General features: G+C 39.6%; 1 protein-coding gene across 1 annotated transcript; it reads right to left on the bottom strand.

Annotated features, from left to right (window-relative positions):
• Positions 1-218: 218 nt before the first annotated feature.
• On the bottom strand, positions 219-13,002 carry KLHL31 (kelch like family member 31). The gene is made up of 3 exons (XM_015622405.3): positions 11,917-13,002; positions 8,447-9,650; positions 219-6,629 (listed from the first exon to the last, which is right to left on the bottom strand). Exons 2-3 carry the CDS (start codon positions 9,616-9,618, stop codon positions 5,897-5,899), a joined length of 1,905 nt encoding a protein of 634 aa, XP_015477891.1. The 5' UTR covers positions 9,619-9,650; positions 11,917-13,002; the 3' UTR covers positions 219-5,896.
• Between the last annotated feature and the right edge of the window lie 3,394 nt (positions 13,003-16,396).

The raw sequence follows: 16,396 nt of genomic DNA, 5'->3' as shown, positions 1-16,396 counted from the left end.
TTGTTATAAAATGGAAAAGATAAAAGTGTCACATTGTCACATTGTGCAGCTTATTGTGAAGGTGGTTTGATAGTCTGGGTGTAACAAACATTCCAGTTGGCTGATATGAAAGCAAGGATCAGCCCAGGGCTCAGAAAACAAAGCATATTTCAACTGCAACCAGGCGTTTGTCAGAATGACAGTCTCGCAGTCTCCAACTGATTTTACAGTAAGAATAATTTGTTTGCACCATGTGTCAACAGTTTTATTTAAAGCACACAATGAAAAATAACAACATGCTGTTTTCCTCTTAATGACAACTTGCTGTACTACAAATTTTAGTTTTTAAGTAGTAATATTCTCACATTACACTTACAGATTTTTTCTGTTGTAATATGTTCCCTTTTGTTATCACAGTCCATCTTGAAAGTGTACACTTAGAAAACCCTTCTGTTTAAGCAATCTAACACTTATAAGCCAGAAAAATGCTTTATACAAAAAAGTTATATTTTTAACTTTTCTTGCCAATAAAGGAACTGCTAAGACTGCAACTAGAGTAACATCATCTTCCTTTCACAGTGTACCCAAATGTCTGTGTTCCCATTCTTACCAACAGAAATTGCCTATTCCTCATAAGTTTATTAATTGCCTATATTGTTATTGAAAATTTTCATTGAGACATGTCTTTTGCATGGGAAAACTTATCTGGTGTTAACCAAATCTCTCACACCAGCTGTATAGAATTGCACATATTTTCCTTTATTCTTTAGGGAACTTCTGGGAACAGAGCTCTGTGCAGGGTCACACTTGCAAATGAGCACCAGCAACTTGTTTCCTAACAAGGTTGTGGGTTTGATACCCACGTAGGCCATTCACTTAAAAGTTGGACTCTGTGATCTTATGGGTCCCTTCCAACTCAGAATATTCTGTGATTCTGTGATGTTTCACCCTTTTTTTATTAATTTATCCAGGCATTTCAGATTGTGTTCTTTTCTTTATTGGGGATACCAGCAATGAGATTTTTAGATTCACAGCTGAGCATTTACAGATGCACATCTGTGCATCTTTGATGCTCTGATAGTCACTCAGTTATGGATAAGAAAAGAGAAACTAAAAGAGACAAGAAATCTTTTAAGGAAAAGTCAAAGTATAAATCTGTGCATTACAATGTTTTTGAGTACTTATACAAAGCAAATCTTTGACAAAAAAGATGAGAAGGTTCATTTTAAAAAGGTCAAGAACCTATAGTAGGACTACTGGTTCCAATTGCATTCTCTGTGCAGGTGAATTCAGACTTTGAAAAAGATCTCCCAGGAGATCTTGGATGGACTGAAAATGGACTAAAATGGACTGAAAATTCAGTTCAGCTGAGAATTGAAGTTACAGACAATTGAAAATTGGTCTTTGCTGTTCATCAGAAAGATGATGAAAATCTCAGTTATAAAACATAAGTAACGTTACTTATGGAAAGGTATGTGTTGAAGTATGTGCTTTTTTCCAGCATATTTTTCTCAAACATCCTTGAGGACTGGAACAAAATCTTAGTTTGCTGATGGTTTTAAGTGGTTCCATTTTGGCCTTTCCATGGACTAGAGCACCTCCCATCCTCTGTGTTGCAGAAAAAACCTTGGAGTGTATGATGGAGCAGCCATTCCAAGGAAATATTATCCTTACAGGGTAACTGAGTCTCAAAAAATGCCATGTGCTGGTATGGTAAGTGAATGGTGATGCTGAGAATCAGTCTAACACCCTCACGTTGCCTTTAATTAGACATTGATGTTTGTCTACTCATGGATTTCGTTCTTTTATTTTTCCAAGTATAAATCCCTGAGAATATCTTCTGTAGCAGAAGTCCCACTGAATGCAAGAAGGCATGTGTGCTCATACAGCTCTTTGTGTGACTGCTGGGTTTGCAACTAGAATTACCAAGCCCAGCTGCTGCTAAGGAAAAACTGCTCCTAAACCCAGTATGATTTGGTAAAGAGTTAGAACTGTCAGAGAAACTTATCTAGGTTTCAGGATAATATAATGTTCTTACTCTGTCATTTCATTCATTGCATCCTTTTTTCTGCAAGAATTGTCATTTAAAAATCTCAACACAAAGCACTTTTCAATACCTCATTGTGCTTGGTTGATGTTAATTTTGCCTGCTTTCCTCATTGAAGGATTCAAGTTTACTGGACTCTTGACTGACCCACAGATGATCTTGCAGGTTAACTTCAAGAAGAAATTGAATGATCATTATATTGTCTTGATTAAGAACTAAACACAACACTTTCCTTTCAGCACAATTTTCCAGCAGTAAGTCCCTCCCTCACAATCTCTAACACACTCTCCCATGCACCTAAACAGTCAGGAATAAACAAGAAAACAAACCCTAGCAAACTGCTTCTCTCACAGACTGATGAAAGCTTATTTTTCAGATCTGAATTTGAAGCACATGTGTCAACTATAAAATGCGTCTGTGTTTTATACAGAATTTAGAAGGCAACAGCTTATGTTAATTTGTTTTGTTGTTTTTTTGGGTTTTTTTCCTACTACTAGTATAGCATTAAAAAAGATCCCTGTAGTGCTTTAACAGTCTGCATCTCACACAGCTGGAAGTTTTCTGCTCTACTTAATGTTACTGTATACAGTACTTCCTTGTACTTTAAAACTTCTTTTTGGTATATACAGTATTTCAAGTTCAACTGAGATGTCATTATTAAATATCTAGAGATTGAATATATGGTACCAGACAATGAAAGAACACCATCCCATAAAACAGAACATACAAATAATTTTCACAGTTCTAACAAAAGAAGGTCATACATAAAAATGTCACAAATAGCTCAGTACAGAGTATGATTCAACATAATATTAAGTCCAGCTAATAGTGTCACATATTAAGGGCCAAATCCTGGCTCAATGTGCAGTTGAAGCCTAAAAAGATGTTTAGAGAAAATAATGTAAAGCCAACCTGTAGTGTTGTATTGGTAACAATACCAGTTGTTAATCTACCTAAGATTTTTGGCCTGAAGTATGTACCTAACTTGTGCTACAGAAGGAACACATGGCCAGTGGTATTTGCCTCCTGTCCTAGGACATGTCAGCCTGTTGTGGCCAAAGGCACTGGAGGCAACAGAGCAGTCTTCCTTCTAGGTATGACAGTTTTACCTACTGTTCTGCCAGAATTTGGCCAAGAGTTCGAAATCCTGTACATCTTATTCAGTAGTCCCACTGAAGTCAATGGAACCCTTTTTCGCGAGTAAGATGAAAAGGATTTGGCCCCCAAAGTTTTTAACCCTTTAAGTAGTAAGAGAGAAGTTTCATTGCACTTAGCCCATCATTCATAAATAATTTACTACTCAAAAACAAGATGGTTGTTGATGTACATGAAGTGCTAGCTCATAAACAGGAAAGCATGCAGCAGTGTCTGACTATTCATGGCATTTTGGAACTGAATTCCTAAAGGGAGAAAGAGACACTTGCATATGACAATTGCATCCAATGTCTGTTTGAGGCCATAACAGTAGTTTTTTTCAATTCATAAATGCAACCTTATGGATATAAAAACTAAATAACTACACCATGAATACAGTTACAATTGAATGTGTACAGGTGTCTTCATTGGACTGGATGGAGAAAAAAATTTTACAAAAAAAATATTGGAACGGATGGTTATTTCTAAAGAGCTTCCTATATGCATTCATATGGAACATGTGGTCATGACTTGGGAAAAGAGAAATTTTTCTCTCCTTCAGGAAAAAGATTTGGTGACTGGAATGGGAAAGAATAGAATATTCATACTTAATGTTACTCTGTTCCACATTTGTTATTCTTTGAATTACATAGAGTAGAGGACACCTATATGCCAACTGAATGAATCAAAATTATATGACAGTGCTTCTCTGACCACAAGTCATTGGTGGCAGTAGATTTAATAACATACAGCACTCAAAAATACAATTTTAAATTCGAAATTTTATAGTCAGGATGCAAACTTGAACTCTAAGTTAGAACTGGAAAACAGGACTGAGTACCATGGAGTTTAATCCCAACTGACAGAGTGAATTACTTCATTTCTAATACCATGTCATGCTTATGCTGATCCTCAATTTGCAGCTTTAACAAAGTTACAAAGAGCTTGGGTCCTGAAAATGCTTGTCTCAACAACATCTGCACTGACAGACAATTTTATAGTGTTCCCTTTTTGCAAATGAGATAAAAATTTTTCTGCCTCATAGGTGTTGCTAAGAGTGTGGCTTCTCATTGGCACTGAAGCCTGGAGGTGTTAATGATAATCTGAGGAAACTGAATGTGAAGCCTCCATGAACTGGTTAAAGTGAGTGCCCTTCTGGTTATATTAAATCATTTTAATTCCTTGTGTTCCCTCTTTCCTCCCTAAAAGAAGGATGTAGACATTTTGTGCTGTTGTAGACATTCTGTGCTGACAGAAGTCCTTTGGTGTCAAATCCTCCCAGGACATGATAGGCTGCATATCCCTTTGGCTATGAGAATAGGATTAGGTTTCATGCTAATTCCCCTACTTCATGCTGAAATCAGGAAGAAAAGTTCTTGGAACGTAAACTAAGTTGAGTGAAGACTCCACTCTATTCACTGGGAAAACTTCAACACAAAGAGCGTTAGTCTAGCCTTTGGAATAATATGAATGAAATCTCCATGAAAAGGGCTATAATGAAGGCTTCAGAAGGAGATACACAATAGTACGCCCAGGAGAAAATTACTTTGGGTGTTGTTGTGCCTACAACTGGCAAGAAAGGTGTTATGGTATCTCTTTGTTTTTACTAAGGGAGTTTTCCTGTGATTCTCTGTTTTCCACATAAATTCCAAGGGGCAGATCCTGAAGTCTTTATTCCATCTTTGTTCCTTACTCCACTGGTTATTTGCTGGAGTAATGTAAGGGAGTTTGCTCTGTGCATCTTCCCCATGTTCAGATGCCATTAGCCCTTGGTCTCTCCTGGCATGAACTCAGCTCCTAGGTTTTTCAACCTGGAATGAGAGGGGTGTCTCCCCAGCATGAGGACAAGGGTGAGGTGGTGTTCCTTGGTGTACACAGAGGTCAGGAGAGACATCTGGCACCCAAAGTAGCCCCTTGGGTCTGGCCCATAGTGATTATGGGAGATAAAGTATTTCATGGATTCAGATCTTGAAAGCCATGTCACAGCATTTGGTATAGGAATTAAAGGGTTTCATGGCAGAAGATGAGGGACTCTTTCTACCTTCTGAAGGAGAAAATGCTTTAAGAAGTTTTTGTGAATACCACTGTCCCAAAAAGAAAGTATGCACATGCTATATGTGGTATTTTTGGTTTGCCTTTTTCCCCCTTCTGTTTCTGAAAATAGAAAATGCTTAGAAAAGAACAAAACTGATCAATTTTATGATATGGCACATTTCTGATCTATATTGAGATTTATTACTAATCATATTTGACTTTTATTTTGGGTTCTGAAAACATTTAAAACTTTGTATTAAAAAGCCTCATAACAATCTTCTGCAGCAAGTTTATCTCGATTTTACGGGTAAGGAAACCAAGGCACAAACATGAAATTATTTGCCACAGATAGTATAGTAAGTCAGTGGCAAAATAAGGAGGAGAATTAAATTCTGTGGTTATGGGTTAACTCTCTCTTTTCCTGCTATGGAAATTGATCTTATCCCTAACGTGCTGTTTCATGCCACTTCTACTAAAGTTCATGAAAACTGGCCAGTTTGCACTGTTAAAAAGCACGAACGTGCTGTTTCATGCCACCTGTACTAAAGTTCATGAAAACTGGCCAGTTTGCACTGTTAAAAAGCACATTTGCAAAGCCAATAATTTTTTTTTTCCACATATAAGCCCAAAAATTCTACTTAAAGGGTTAATTATATTGCTGTGCTGGTAAACATTTTTACTTATTGCTGGTTAGACCTATCTTTAGATACTGACTGGGACAGAAGAGACTGAGCTGGCCCTGGATTCCCTCGTCTTGGTGTTGGGCATGGATATAGTACAACAAGATACACCCACAGTGGCCTCAGGCAGTTCATCTTCCTCTGTCCATTCATTGAGATCTGGGTTATAGCACTGAATGCATTTCTTGTACTTTTTCTCTATTTCATTCCAGCCACCCACTAAGTAAATTTTCCCATTAAGGGTGGAGGCGCCTGCTGTGCTAACTCCGGTTTGAAGTGGCGCCACGTAATTCCACTGCCCTGTGTATGGGCTGTAACGCTCCACAGGGAGAACATCGACCCTTTCCGCTCGCCCCCCCAGCTGAGACCCACCCATGACGTAGACCCTCTCCAGCAGGGACACTGCGCAGTGCCAGCCCCTTGGGGTGCTGAGGCTGGCCTTATCCTGCCAGCTGTCTTTGCTGGGGTCGTACATGCACACTGAGCGAGAATAAGCATTATTGATGTAACCTCCTGTGACCAGGATCTGGCCATCCACCACTGCACTGGCGTGGCAGCACCGGGGCACCTCCAGCGGGGCCTTCATCTGCCACTGGTTAGTTGCAGGCACGTAGCACTCGACAGAGGAGAGGCAGCCCTCGGAGTTGCGGCCACCCACAGCGAAGAGGAGGCCATTGAACACGTTCAGGCTGAAATGGGTGCGCCGCTGATTCATGTTCGCCAAGTGAATCCAGCTGTTGAAACGAGGGTCATACCTGAAAGGATTGAAAAAAAAGGTAACACTGCTCTGCTAAATTATACAGTAATCCTATGCAACTGCTGCAAGAGTGGAGTTGCTAGAATTTTAGTTAGTTAGTTAGTTTATTAAAAGTCAGTGTAATGAAACTGGTATTCCTGATTAAATTTCCAAATAAATTTAGGTTTTGACTGGAGAAAAAATATTTTTGTATCATTCAAACCTGGTATTATTTTAATGAACTAAATCTGATTCTCTGATGAAGTAAATCTGATGTAATTTGATTTTGTATAATAATCTCATTAGAATACTGGAAAGAGATACTTCCAAGATACAATAGAAATTTTAGACATTCTTTTGCAATTTACACCCACGGCAAAGACGTCTAAATTTACTCATACAGTTTTTAAAAACTTTAGGTGGTGATTTATACTTGCATCCTCTTAGTGCTTTCTAAATGGTGAATATACTTTCCTCACCACTCCCATGGAGTAAGTTTTATGTGGAAAGAGCATTTGTGCTTTCTAATACCATTCCCATCTGAAATAACATTCTTTGTCCTTGGCATTTAAATGAGCAACTTTGAAACAGGAAATGGCAAATTATGACTCCAGAAGATGCTGAGTGAGGTGCACTAGTGGACCCACACACTTCTGTTGCATGGTAAGGGGACCAGAGAATCACATAAGAAAAAGACTATGGGAAAGTAAATACTAATTGTCATTCAGTGTTGTCATCTGCAAGTCCACAGACATACTGATGTGACTTGACATGCTCAAGGTTAAGGGCATAACGAGGATTCCCCCACCTCCTCCCTGCAACCAAGGTGTGCACTGAGGGCACAACTCCTTGTGACAACGTGAGGCATAGCTTAAAGGCAGAAGGTCAAGAGAGCAGATATTTTTCTGACAAAGTAGATTACACAATAAAATTGATCTAGAGAATGTTCCTCATTCTTTAACTTGGTGTACTGGTTAATATCCTCAGGAGAAGCTGACTGTTTCTTCTGGGAACAGGAAAGAAAGCACTGGTAGGACTGCAGCTGTGCAATGTCATTGTGTGTTCATAGTCTGTTAGTAAATAAAAGGCAGATAAAAGTTTTCCCACCACCAGGCTTTGCATCAAGCTACTACTTTGCATCAAGCTGGCAGCTTTTAGGCTGAATTATTTAAAAACTACTACTGCCCTTGTGACATTGCATGTTAGTGTGTGCACTCTTCTGACCTTACTATCACCAGTGCAGTCTCAGATGACTATAGATAGCAACTGCAGTATTTTAGAAGTGAGGTATTGTTTGGGGTACACTGTAAAAGACAGCTATCAAGGAATGCTACCGTTGTTTCTAAACTCTTGATAATAATAATAATCAAAAAATAAAGGATTTGAAATTAATTTCAGTACAGAAATTTCAATACAAAAAGCTGTTGAACATATAGTGAATGGTGAATAGAAAGTGAAGGCTATAATATGTAAAAGGTAGTTTTCTAACCAAACCTTTTCTGAGGCATCAAAAGCTTTTGAAAATTTGAAGTCTCCTTAGAACATCCCATGACTTCCTATTTAATGTTTCTATTTCCTCCACTTGGAATAAGTTTTCTCAGTTTTTCCTCACTTCTCAGTGTGCATGTGTAACCATGGTGAATTTTTTTGCATAACTCCAGTTGTATATTTCTGTTCATTCAAAGTTTAATATAGAATAGCATCTATACCTCCCCTACATTGTCCCATTTCTCTTCATCCAAGGGATTCATGTTGCATGACACAAACCAGCTTAATCTATCTATCTGCTTTCTGTGGAATTGATACCTCCATCCCTTTTAAAGAAGTAGTAGTTACCTGCAGAAATTGCTGACTGCATGCTTGGCTTGGTTCCTGGCATCATTCTGGTCTTCCCCACCAGCCACATAGAGAAATCCATCCATCACTGTGACACACTGATTAAAACTCTTAGCAGGCATTTCACTTAGCTTCTTCCATCCGTTTTCAGGGTCTCTGTATAAGATGTCTCTACTAAGAGACTTTTCTGTTAAAGCAGGGCGTCCCCCAACAGTAACTAAGACTCTGAAACCTCCACGGATCCTTGTTCTTCTAGACTGAAGTGTATTCTGGTGATAGGGAAGCAAGTGATAGTTCATGGCATCCACTAGGAGCTTATGGCAGTCTGCATCTTGCATCATTCTTGGCACAGTTTGAACATAATTGACAAGGTCTTGGGCTGAGATGGTACCAAAACGGATGTTACTTAAGAGATTGGCAGCAAACTTTACTCTTTTTTGGTCAAATTCTAGCCATTTTATTGCAATCTGGAATGCAACAATTTCAGAAGGCAACTGTAAGTCATCATCTGCAAGAAGTTCATTAATCTGATCAAAAGTAAGTTTTAGGAACTGATCAGTTTCTGAAAATTCAATGAAGTTGTCTTTAATAAATTTGTGTGCTGCTTCTTTGGTTGCTTTTAGTCCGTATGTTTCTGCAATATTGGCAATGTACATACAGTTCTCAACACTGATTTCTTGGGCTAGAAAATCACAGCACATCTTTGTAAGGGTGTGAATCTGTAGATAAATTGCTGTGGAAATAATACTACCTATTGTATAAAGTGAGAGAGTAAGTTTTCCAGTGTAAGCATAGGTGATAACAGTAGCTAGACCCACTGGGGACACATCATTGAGGTCCACTCTTTGAGTGGACGGATCTTTCTTTAAGATGTTGTGAAAATATTCACTGCTTGAAGCCATCACTACCTTATGAACATTGAATGATTTGGTTTTGGTACTGATAGTCAAGTCACAAAGGAAATTTTCTTGTCTCATTTTGCTTAGACCTTCCAAGAGGTTTGGACAGTATGATGGGTCCGAAACCTCAGATGAAATGCAGCTGAAACCATTTCCTCCTTCCAAGAGTCCATTCAAGCCATTTAGTTTACTGAGGGGGCTATCTTCCACAATGATAGTTGTTTCGTTGATATCCGATTTGTTCTTTTTCACATTCTTCTTCTTAGGAGCCATGACTGCAATGAAATATTACAGCCAAGCACTTGCTAAAAATAAAATTAAACACCACAGTTGTGAAATTTAATAGCTATGTGATTATGCAAGAAATCTAACCTTTTTCAAGATGTATAATGCCACAAAACCATACACACAGGATAATCTGTATTCCTAAATTCTAGGTTGCAGCATGACTGCTTATTAATAACAGTCAATACTCCAACTTTGAAGAATATACTTACAAGTAATTCAGTAATTTCTTTTTGTTTTAAATAACAAGATAATAAATTAACATTCACCTATTATCACCACAGTCAGAAAGTTAAATTCTCTAAATGGGTTTGAGAGAGTGTAAAATTTTGAATATATTTATCTAAATCAGACAGGTTCTTGACCTGAATTCATTAGCCTGAAGCACAGGAAATATACAGACCCCCATGTTTGTTCATCCTTACTCCAGGGCTGCTGCAGACTTAGAGGTGAGTACAGAACTTGGCCAGGAAATACTAAGACTGGGAAAAATTCTTAAAGAAACAAAAGCCAGATGAGACATAAAGAGGATTTTAATATGATGTAATATTGCTTTTAGATTTAAGTCCTGCTCCAAACTCCTTTCAGGTTTTTGTAACTTTTCATTTTATAGAGTAATAGTGTTCTATTTCCTGTGTCAGATGTGCAAATATTTTCTGCTCATAGCATAGTTTAATTGCTTTTCAGTATCAGTAATTTGAAATCTATAATCCTACTTTTAGGATTTTGTGGAGATTTAGGAACATGCCTAACTTCTATTTGAAAAAATGTCACACAGACTCTACCAGGATTGTTATTTTGAACAAGTTCTGCTTATGGAAAGGTAAGAATCGGTCCCATAACTATGTTAGAACACATATTTAAATTATATATATCAGCTCTAGTAGAGCTCTCAATGAAATAAAGAGCCAATTTTTGTCAAATGTGATGTGAGACAGCCCCTGGTAACAAAAGAGTTACTTCAAACAAATATATGTATGTGCAAATATACTTGAAGAAAACCACTGATCTTCAATAACACAATTTAAACAGAATTGTGGAGATCAGCATTCAAATAGATTCAAACATAGCATTTATCTCCAGTATATCCATTGATTTTAAAACAATTTACACATGCTAATTTTCTCTGTGATCCTTGCAGTCATAAAAACTCAAACTTGAAAAAATGCTAATTAATGATAAATCGAATGACTGGTTTATTGTAGATAACAAAATAAAAAGACTTCAGTAATATTTCAATCTAGAATCTCAGCACATCATTTCTTCCTTAAGCACACAGCATGTAACAAAATGGTAATTTAATTATAGAAAGGAATGGTTGCTGCCTGTGAGCACCAGCAGTTTTTTGCTGCTGCTGCTGCTGGGTGATGACCATGTGCAGAGCAGGCAAGGGAGAGGGCCATGTGTGCCCCGAGTGTCAGTGTCAGCCTGTGCTGACGTGAGCTGTGATCCCTGATATGCCAGTGTGCCAGTGCAGGGGTCAGCTGCTGCCCGGCTCCCCCGCTCCGGCTGCATTCCAGGAGCTGCATCTGTTGAGACCTATCAGAGTCACCTCCCAGAATAGCAACCTCCCAGCAGCTTGCCATTTTAAGACAGGTTCAGTTGAAGGTATAGCTAGTGTTTTAGTATACTTAGCTGTTTAACACAACTTTTGTTGGAAAAACTCTACAATGTTTCAAGTGTTGTGTATATTTGCTGGCATGGAAAAAGCGAAACAAAGCTTTTGGATAATTTTGTATGTTACATACATAGTTATAGCTTTGCATATTAATAATCACAATTTAAAGTTGGTGAAGGCATGTTCTTTTGGCAGCCTTATCTGTTTTCTAAGTATTTTTAGAGACTTGTAACTTAAAATTTTTAATACATGTAGTACTTAATGTTTATTGCCTCATTGCATCACTGCAGAGCTCATTTAAATACAACATTTTAAGCTCTGTTCAAAAATGCTCACTATCCAAAGTTTTTTCCTGAGAAATGCTTTTTTCAGCAGCAGAAATTTCACAAGCTAGCTTAGTGCACAAGCACTGTAAGTGATGGGACACGCAAACCTACTGAAACAAATCAAACAGTACTATAATAAAACCAAGTTACTGAATATTGAAAACCCTGAGTGATTTGGTTTTTTATGATTGTTTGATTTCACCTACTTTATTTTAGCTTAAGTACCAGTCATGCCAAAGGACACTTGGGGTCCCAAAACAATGCATTATACCAACCAGCCTCCCCCCTGCTTCAAAATGCCACCTTCTAAGAACTGAAAGTGAGGAGTTAAAAACCTCTTACCCTCCTCAGAAAGATTCTGTCCCACAGCTGTCCGTGAAAACGCCTCTTCCTTGGAAAATGCAAACACAAAAAGAGAGGAATTGTCGGGGGGAAAGAGTGAGAAAGATCAGAGGCCGCTTAAGTCCCAGCTCACTGGTTTTCAGTGAGGCACTTCGCTGTCACAGTGAGCAAGAGAGACCGGAGCCTGTGCTCGGGTGCTCTTTAAAATGACCCCTCCTCTCCATGCCCTGCTCCGTGCCTCTGCCCAGCCACGGGAGCTCAGCTTCCCTGGGCTGCCTGGCCACTGGAAATCAGGAGGACAAGCCTCGATCCTGCAAATGTATGGGTACAGGGGAGGAAAGGGAGGGGAAGATATCTACAGCAGGTAATAACTGCCTCATGTAAGCATAGGATGAACCACTGGGTTCCCCAGCTCCCAGCTGGGAGCCTGGGCGAAAGCCCTGTGGTTAGGCAGGGGCACAGGTTTAGACTGGATATAAGGAAGACGCATTTTATGATGAGGGTGGTGAGGCACTGGAACAGGATATGCAGAGAAGCTGTGGATGCCCCATGCCTGGAAGTGTTCAAGGCAGTTGGATGGAACTTCAACAACTTTGTCTAGCAGAAGATGTGCCACGGCAGGAGGGCTGGAACTACATAGTCTTTGAAAGTCCCATCAAAACCCGTGATTATTATTATTCTATGACCTAAAATAACCCACAGAAAACACCACGGAAAAGGTAACACTTTACACTTTCTTATATTTTCCATGCTTAACTCCAGGCAGAGGAAAGGAGACCAGCTGATGGGGATTCAGTCATGTTCTGTTTTGCAGAATTAGGTCACTGCTTCCATAAAGACTTGCCTCAGCTTTCAAAGATTATGGCTCACATCCTGATACATTTTCAGAGTTGTGAACTTTGATCTTCTGTCTCTTAAGTGTGTATCCTATCTTGGGGGTTATACCGTACACTGGAATAATTTATCTCCACGTCCTTGCCAGGCAACCTCAGGAATAATATAAAGCCAAACCTCCACATCCCAGGAGAATTTCCTCCCATGGGAATGATAAAGAGTGCAAGTATCTGCATGGGAAGGGAAGAGTACTGGGGGAAGTGGAAGTCTGAGAACAGGAAGTTTTTCTCTTGGCTGTGCTTTGTATAATAATTAATCATACAGATTTTTTTGCCTTCAGCTCAGATGGGCTTTTACAACACCCACTGCAAAGTAACACTTGTCATTTTGAACAAAAAGGCATTGCTGTGTGGGTGGAGCTACAAAACATCACAAGGTAAGAATGAAAACACGAAATAGGAAATTAGAGTCAGTCTCATTTCAAGTGTGTGAAATGAGAGTGAAGGAGAGAGACATAAGGCCCAGCCCTCCCAACAGCAACCAGTTTTTCTTTTGAAAAACATGACCAGAGCTATGAAAAACTAAGGACAAAGCCGCATTTTCATAGAATCATGGAATACCAGGTTGGAAGGAATACCAAGGATCATCTGGTCCCACCTTTCTTGGAAAAGCATTGTATTGACAACATGGCCCAGCACCCTCTACAGGCAAATCTTAAAAGTGTCCAACCTTCGTGAATCCACCACTTAGGTACCTGGGGAGATTATATTCTTATTGTGAAAAATTTTCCTCTTGTGTCAAATCAATCTCCTCAGGAGGAATTTGTACCCATTACACTTCATCTTTTCCTTGTGATTTCCTCTAAAAAGGGAGTCTCCATCTACTGTGCTGTTGTGGTTTGACACTGGCCCAACAACAGGCACCCACGAGGGTCGCTCACTCACCCTTCCCTGCTACAGCTGGGCAGAGGAGAAAAAACGTAACAAAGGTTTCATGAGTGAGATAAGGACCAGGAGAAATATTTCAAGGGCAATGCAGGCTCAACTTAAGTTGCAAAGTGAGATTATTACTAACGAAATCAGAAGAGGTTAATGAGAGGTAAAATATGCCCTTAAAACACCGTTCCCCCCCCAGTCCCTCTCTGCTTCCCACCCACAGCACAGGAAGACAGGGCACGGGGGTTTTGGTCAGTTCATTGCCGAGATTTTCTTCCACTGCTCTCCCAGAGGAGTCCTTCCCCTGTGAGGCTGTGGGGTCACTCCCACAGGAGACAGTTCTCCATGAACTTCTCCAGCGTGGGCCACTTTCATGAGCAGCAGCCCTGCCAAAACTGCTGCAATGTGAGTCCCTCCCACGGTCAGTAGTCCTCCCGAAACTGCTGTGGCATGGGTCTCTCTTCCATGGGATTCAGTCCTCCAAGGACAGGCTGCTCCAGCTCCACTGGGTCTCCCACTTGATCACAGCCTCTTCCAGGCACCCACCTGCATGGGCACCTCCCCCAAGGGCTGTGGGTGGATCTCTGCATCCCCCGTGGATCCCCAGGGGCTGTGGGTGGATCTCTGCATCCCCCGTGGATCCCCAGGGGCTGCAGGGCACAGCTGCTTCACCATGGTCTCACCACAGCCTGCAGAGGAATCCTGGCTCTGGTGCCTGGAGCACCTCCTGCCCCTCCTTCTCCACTGACCTTGGTGTCTCCATGTCGTTTCCCCCATATATTCCCATCTCCTCTTCATTGACTAGAAGCAAAGGCCCTTGACTTTGTTTTGATTTTCTTAAATACGTCATCACAGAGATGTTTCCAGCCTCTCTCACTGGCCCAGCTTTGGCCAGCAGCCTGTCCATCCTCAGAGCCATCAGCCACTGGCTCTGCTGGACATGGTGGAAGCTCCCAGCAACTTATCACAGGAGCCAAATCTGTGGCCACCTGCTACCTAAAACCAGGCCATGCCAAACCAATACATATGTCTTTTTTTTCCCCTTCCATGTAAATTCCTACTGCCTCAAAAATACAACTAGCTGTGGCATTAATCTGTCAGATGACATCAATCATCATCTTAACACATCTTAATGTATTTCAATTTACCTGTTCAATCTAATTATAAAGTTACTTACATCGACAACTATATTTAAGATTTGAAGCTTTACATTAATAGGATCAATTATAATGTTTTTTATGCAAAGAATTTATTTTGCACTGTGCTCCATGAATTTTAAGAACTTGCAATATATTAGGTCTTGTAGTTAGAACAAACACATTTCTAAAACAGTACTATCAAACATATTTCGTATCGGTGAACCATAGTTATTTAGTGTTCCCTTTTTTAACAGATCATTCCCAGACTTCCATCAATTTTCATAATTTTAAGATGCCCTAAAAGGCCAATGTTTTCAGAGAAAGATTTTTTTTTTTGCTATCTTTCAGTTAGGGTTCTTTTTTTTTTATATAGGGGAAAACTGTCCTCCAGAATGAACACACTATCATGACATATAAAAAATATTATTCTAATTTTCATATTTTTAAAGTTTACTAGCATATTGTAAAATAAATTTAGTTCTTATTCAGTGTTTCCAACATCCTTGTATGATTCACCGTTGAAAAAAACAGAAACACCAATGGAGAAGCATCCTTACTGAAAAGACAAAACTAAGTTCTAATTTCCAGAAAATACCTAACATACTTTGAGCTGGGCAGTATAGAGATAACCATCTCGTGGGGATTGAGTCAACAGCTCAGTGTACTAAAACTGACAAAGTCAAGCATCTCACATTGTTCTAAAACTTTGGTTCTATGTTAGGGCAAGACCTACAAAACCTTTCATTTTTAGGTCTTCAAGATCAGAGGCCAACTGATGGCATACTTGGATATTGTGTGGCACACAAGCTGGTCTTGGAAGTAGTCTTTCTCATTTTGCATTAATTAGCACACAATAAAGTCTTTTAAAAGTAACTAATACCAGGATCAAAAATGATTATACTCCCCCTATACTCCCACTTCCTTGCCTGGTTTTCTCCAGTCAAACCTCATTGATCCATCCCCTGAAATTCTCACCAGGCTGTTCTCCTGAGCTCAGACAAAGCCTACTTATCTTTCTGGTTTCAGTCTTTCCCTGGAAACTCACTAAGCACTGCCAGTAGGGCATAGGGAGGTCCTTTAAAGGTGAGAAAAAAGTTTGCAAGCCTTCAGCAGAGCTGATGATACAACACACCCCTTGAGCACATAGTGTCAGAGCAATTTTTGGAACTATATTTGTGTGTATGTCAAGCCCACTTCTTAAGAGGAGTCACGCATCTATGCTAAAGAAAAACAATCCTTGTAATAATCAACACTGGCTGCAGTTTTGAAGGACAGAGTAAACTTTGAATTCTTTCCTCTTGACAGTTATGACAAGCAATACAAAAAATGCTTCAGTCAGGTCCAGGCTAAAAATATTTTTCACGTTCTAGGAAAACTTCTGAGATTTTAAATATTGTCTTTGCTGTCATGACATCATGATCTTTCAGAATAATTGGGCAGCAAGAACATCTTCCTCATCCCAAGAGATCCAGTAGTTTGGTTATTATCAAACAACATATGGGAATTCCAGCTTCAATCACATAATCTCAACTTCCCTACTCAATGACATTAATGCTGATGTGGACTGAATTT

This window comes from Parus major, chromosome 3 (genome assembly GCF_001522545.3).
Source record: "Parus major isolate Abel chromosome 3, Parus_major1.1, whole genome shotgun sequence".
Classification (NCBI taxonomy): domain Eukaryota; kingdom Metazoa; phylum Chordata; class Aves; order Passeriformes; family Paridae; genus Parus; species Parus major.
The sequence above is the reverse complement of the archived record's forward strand: the minus strand, read 5'-3'. Positions and strand labels throughout refer to the sequence as shown.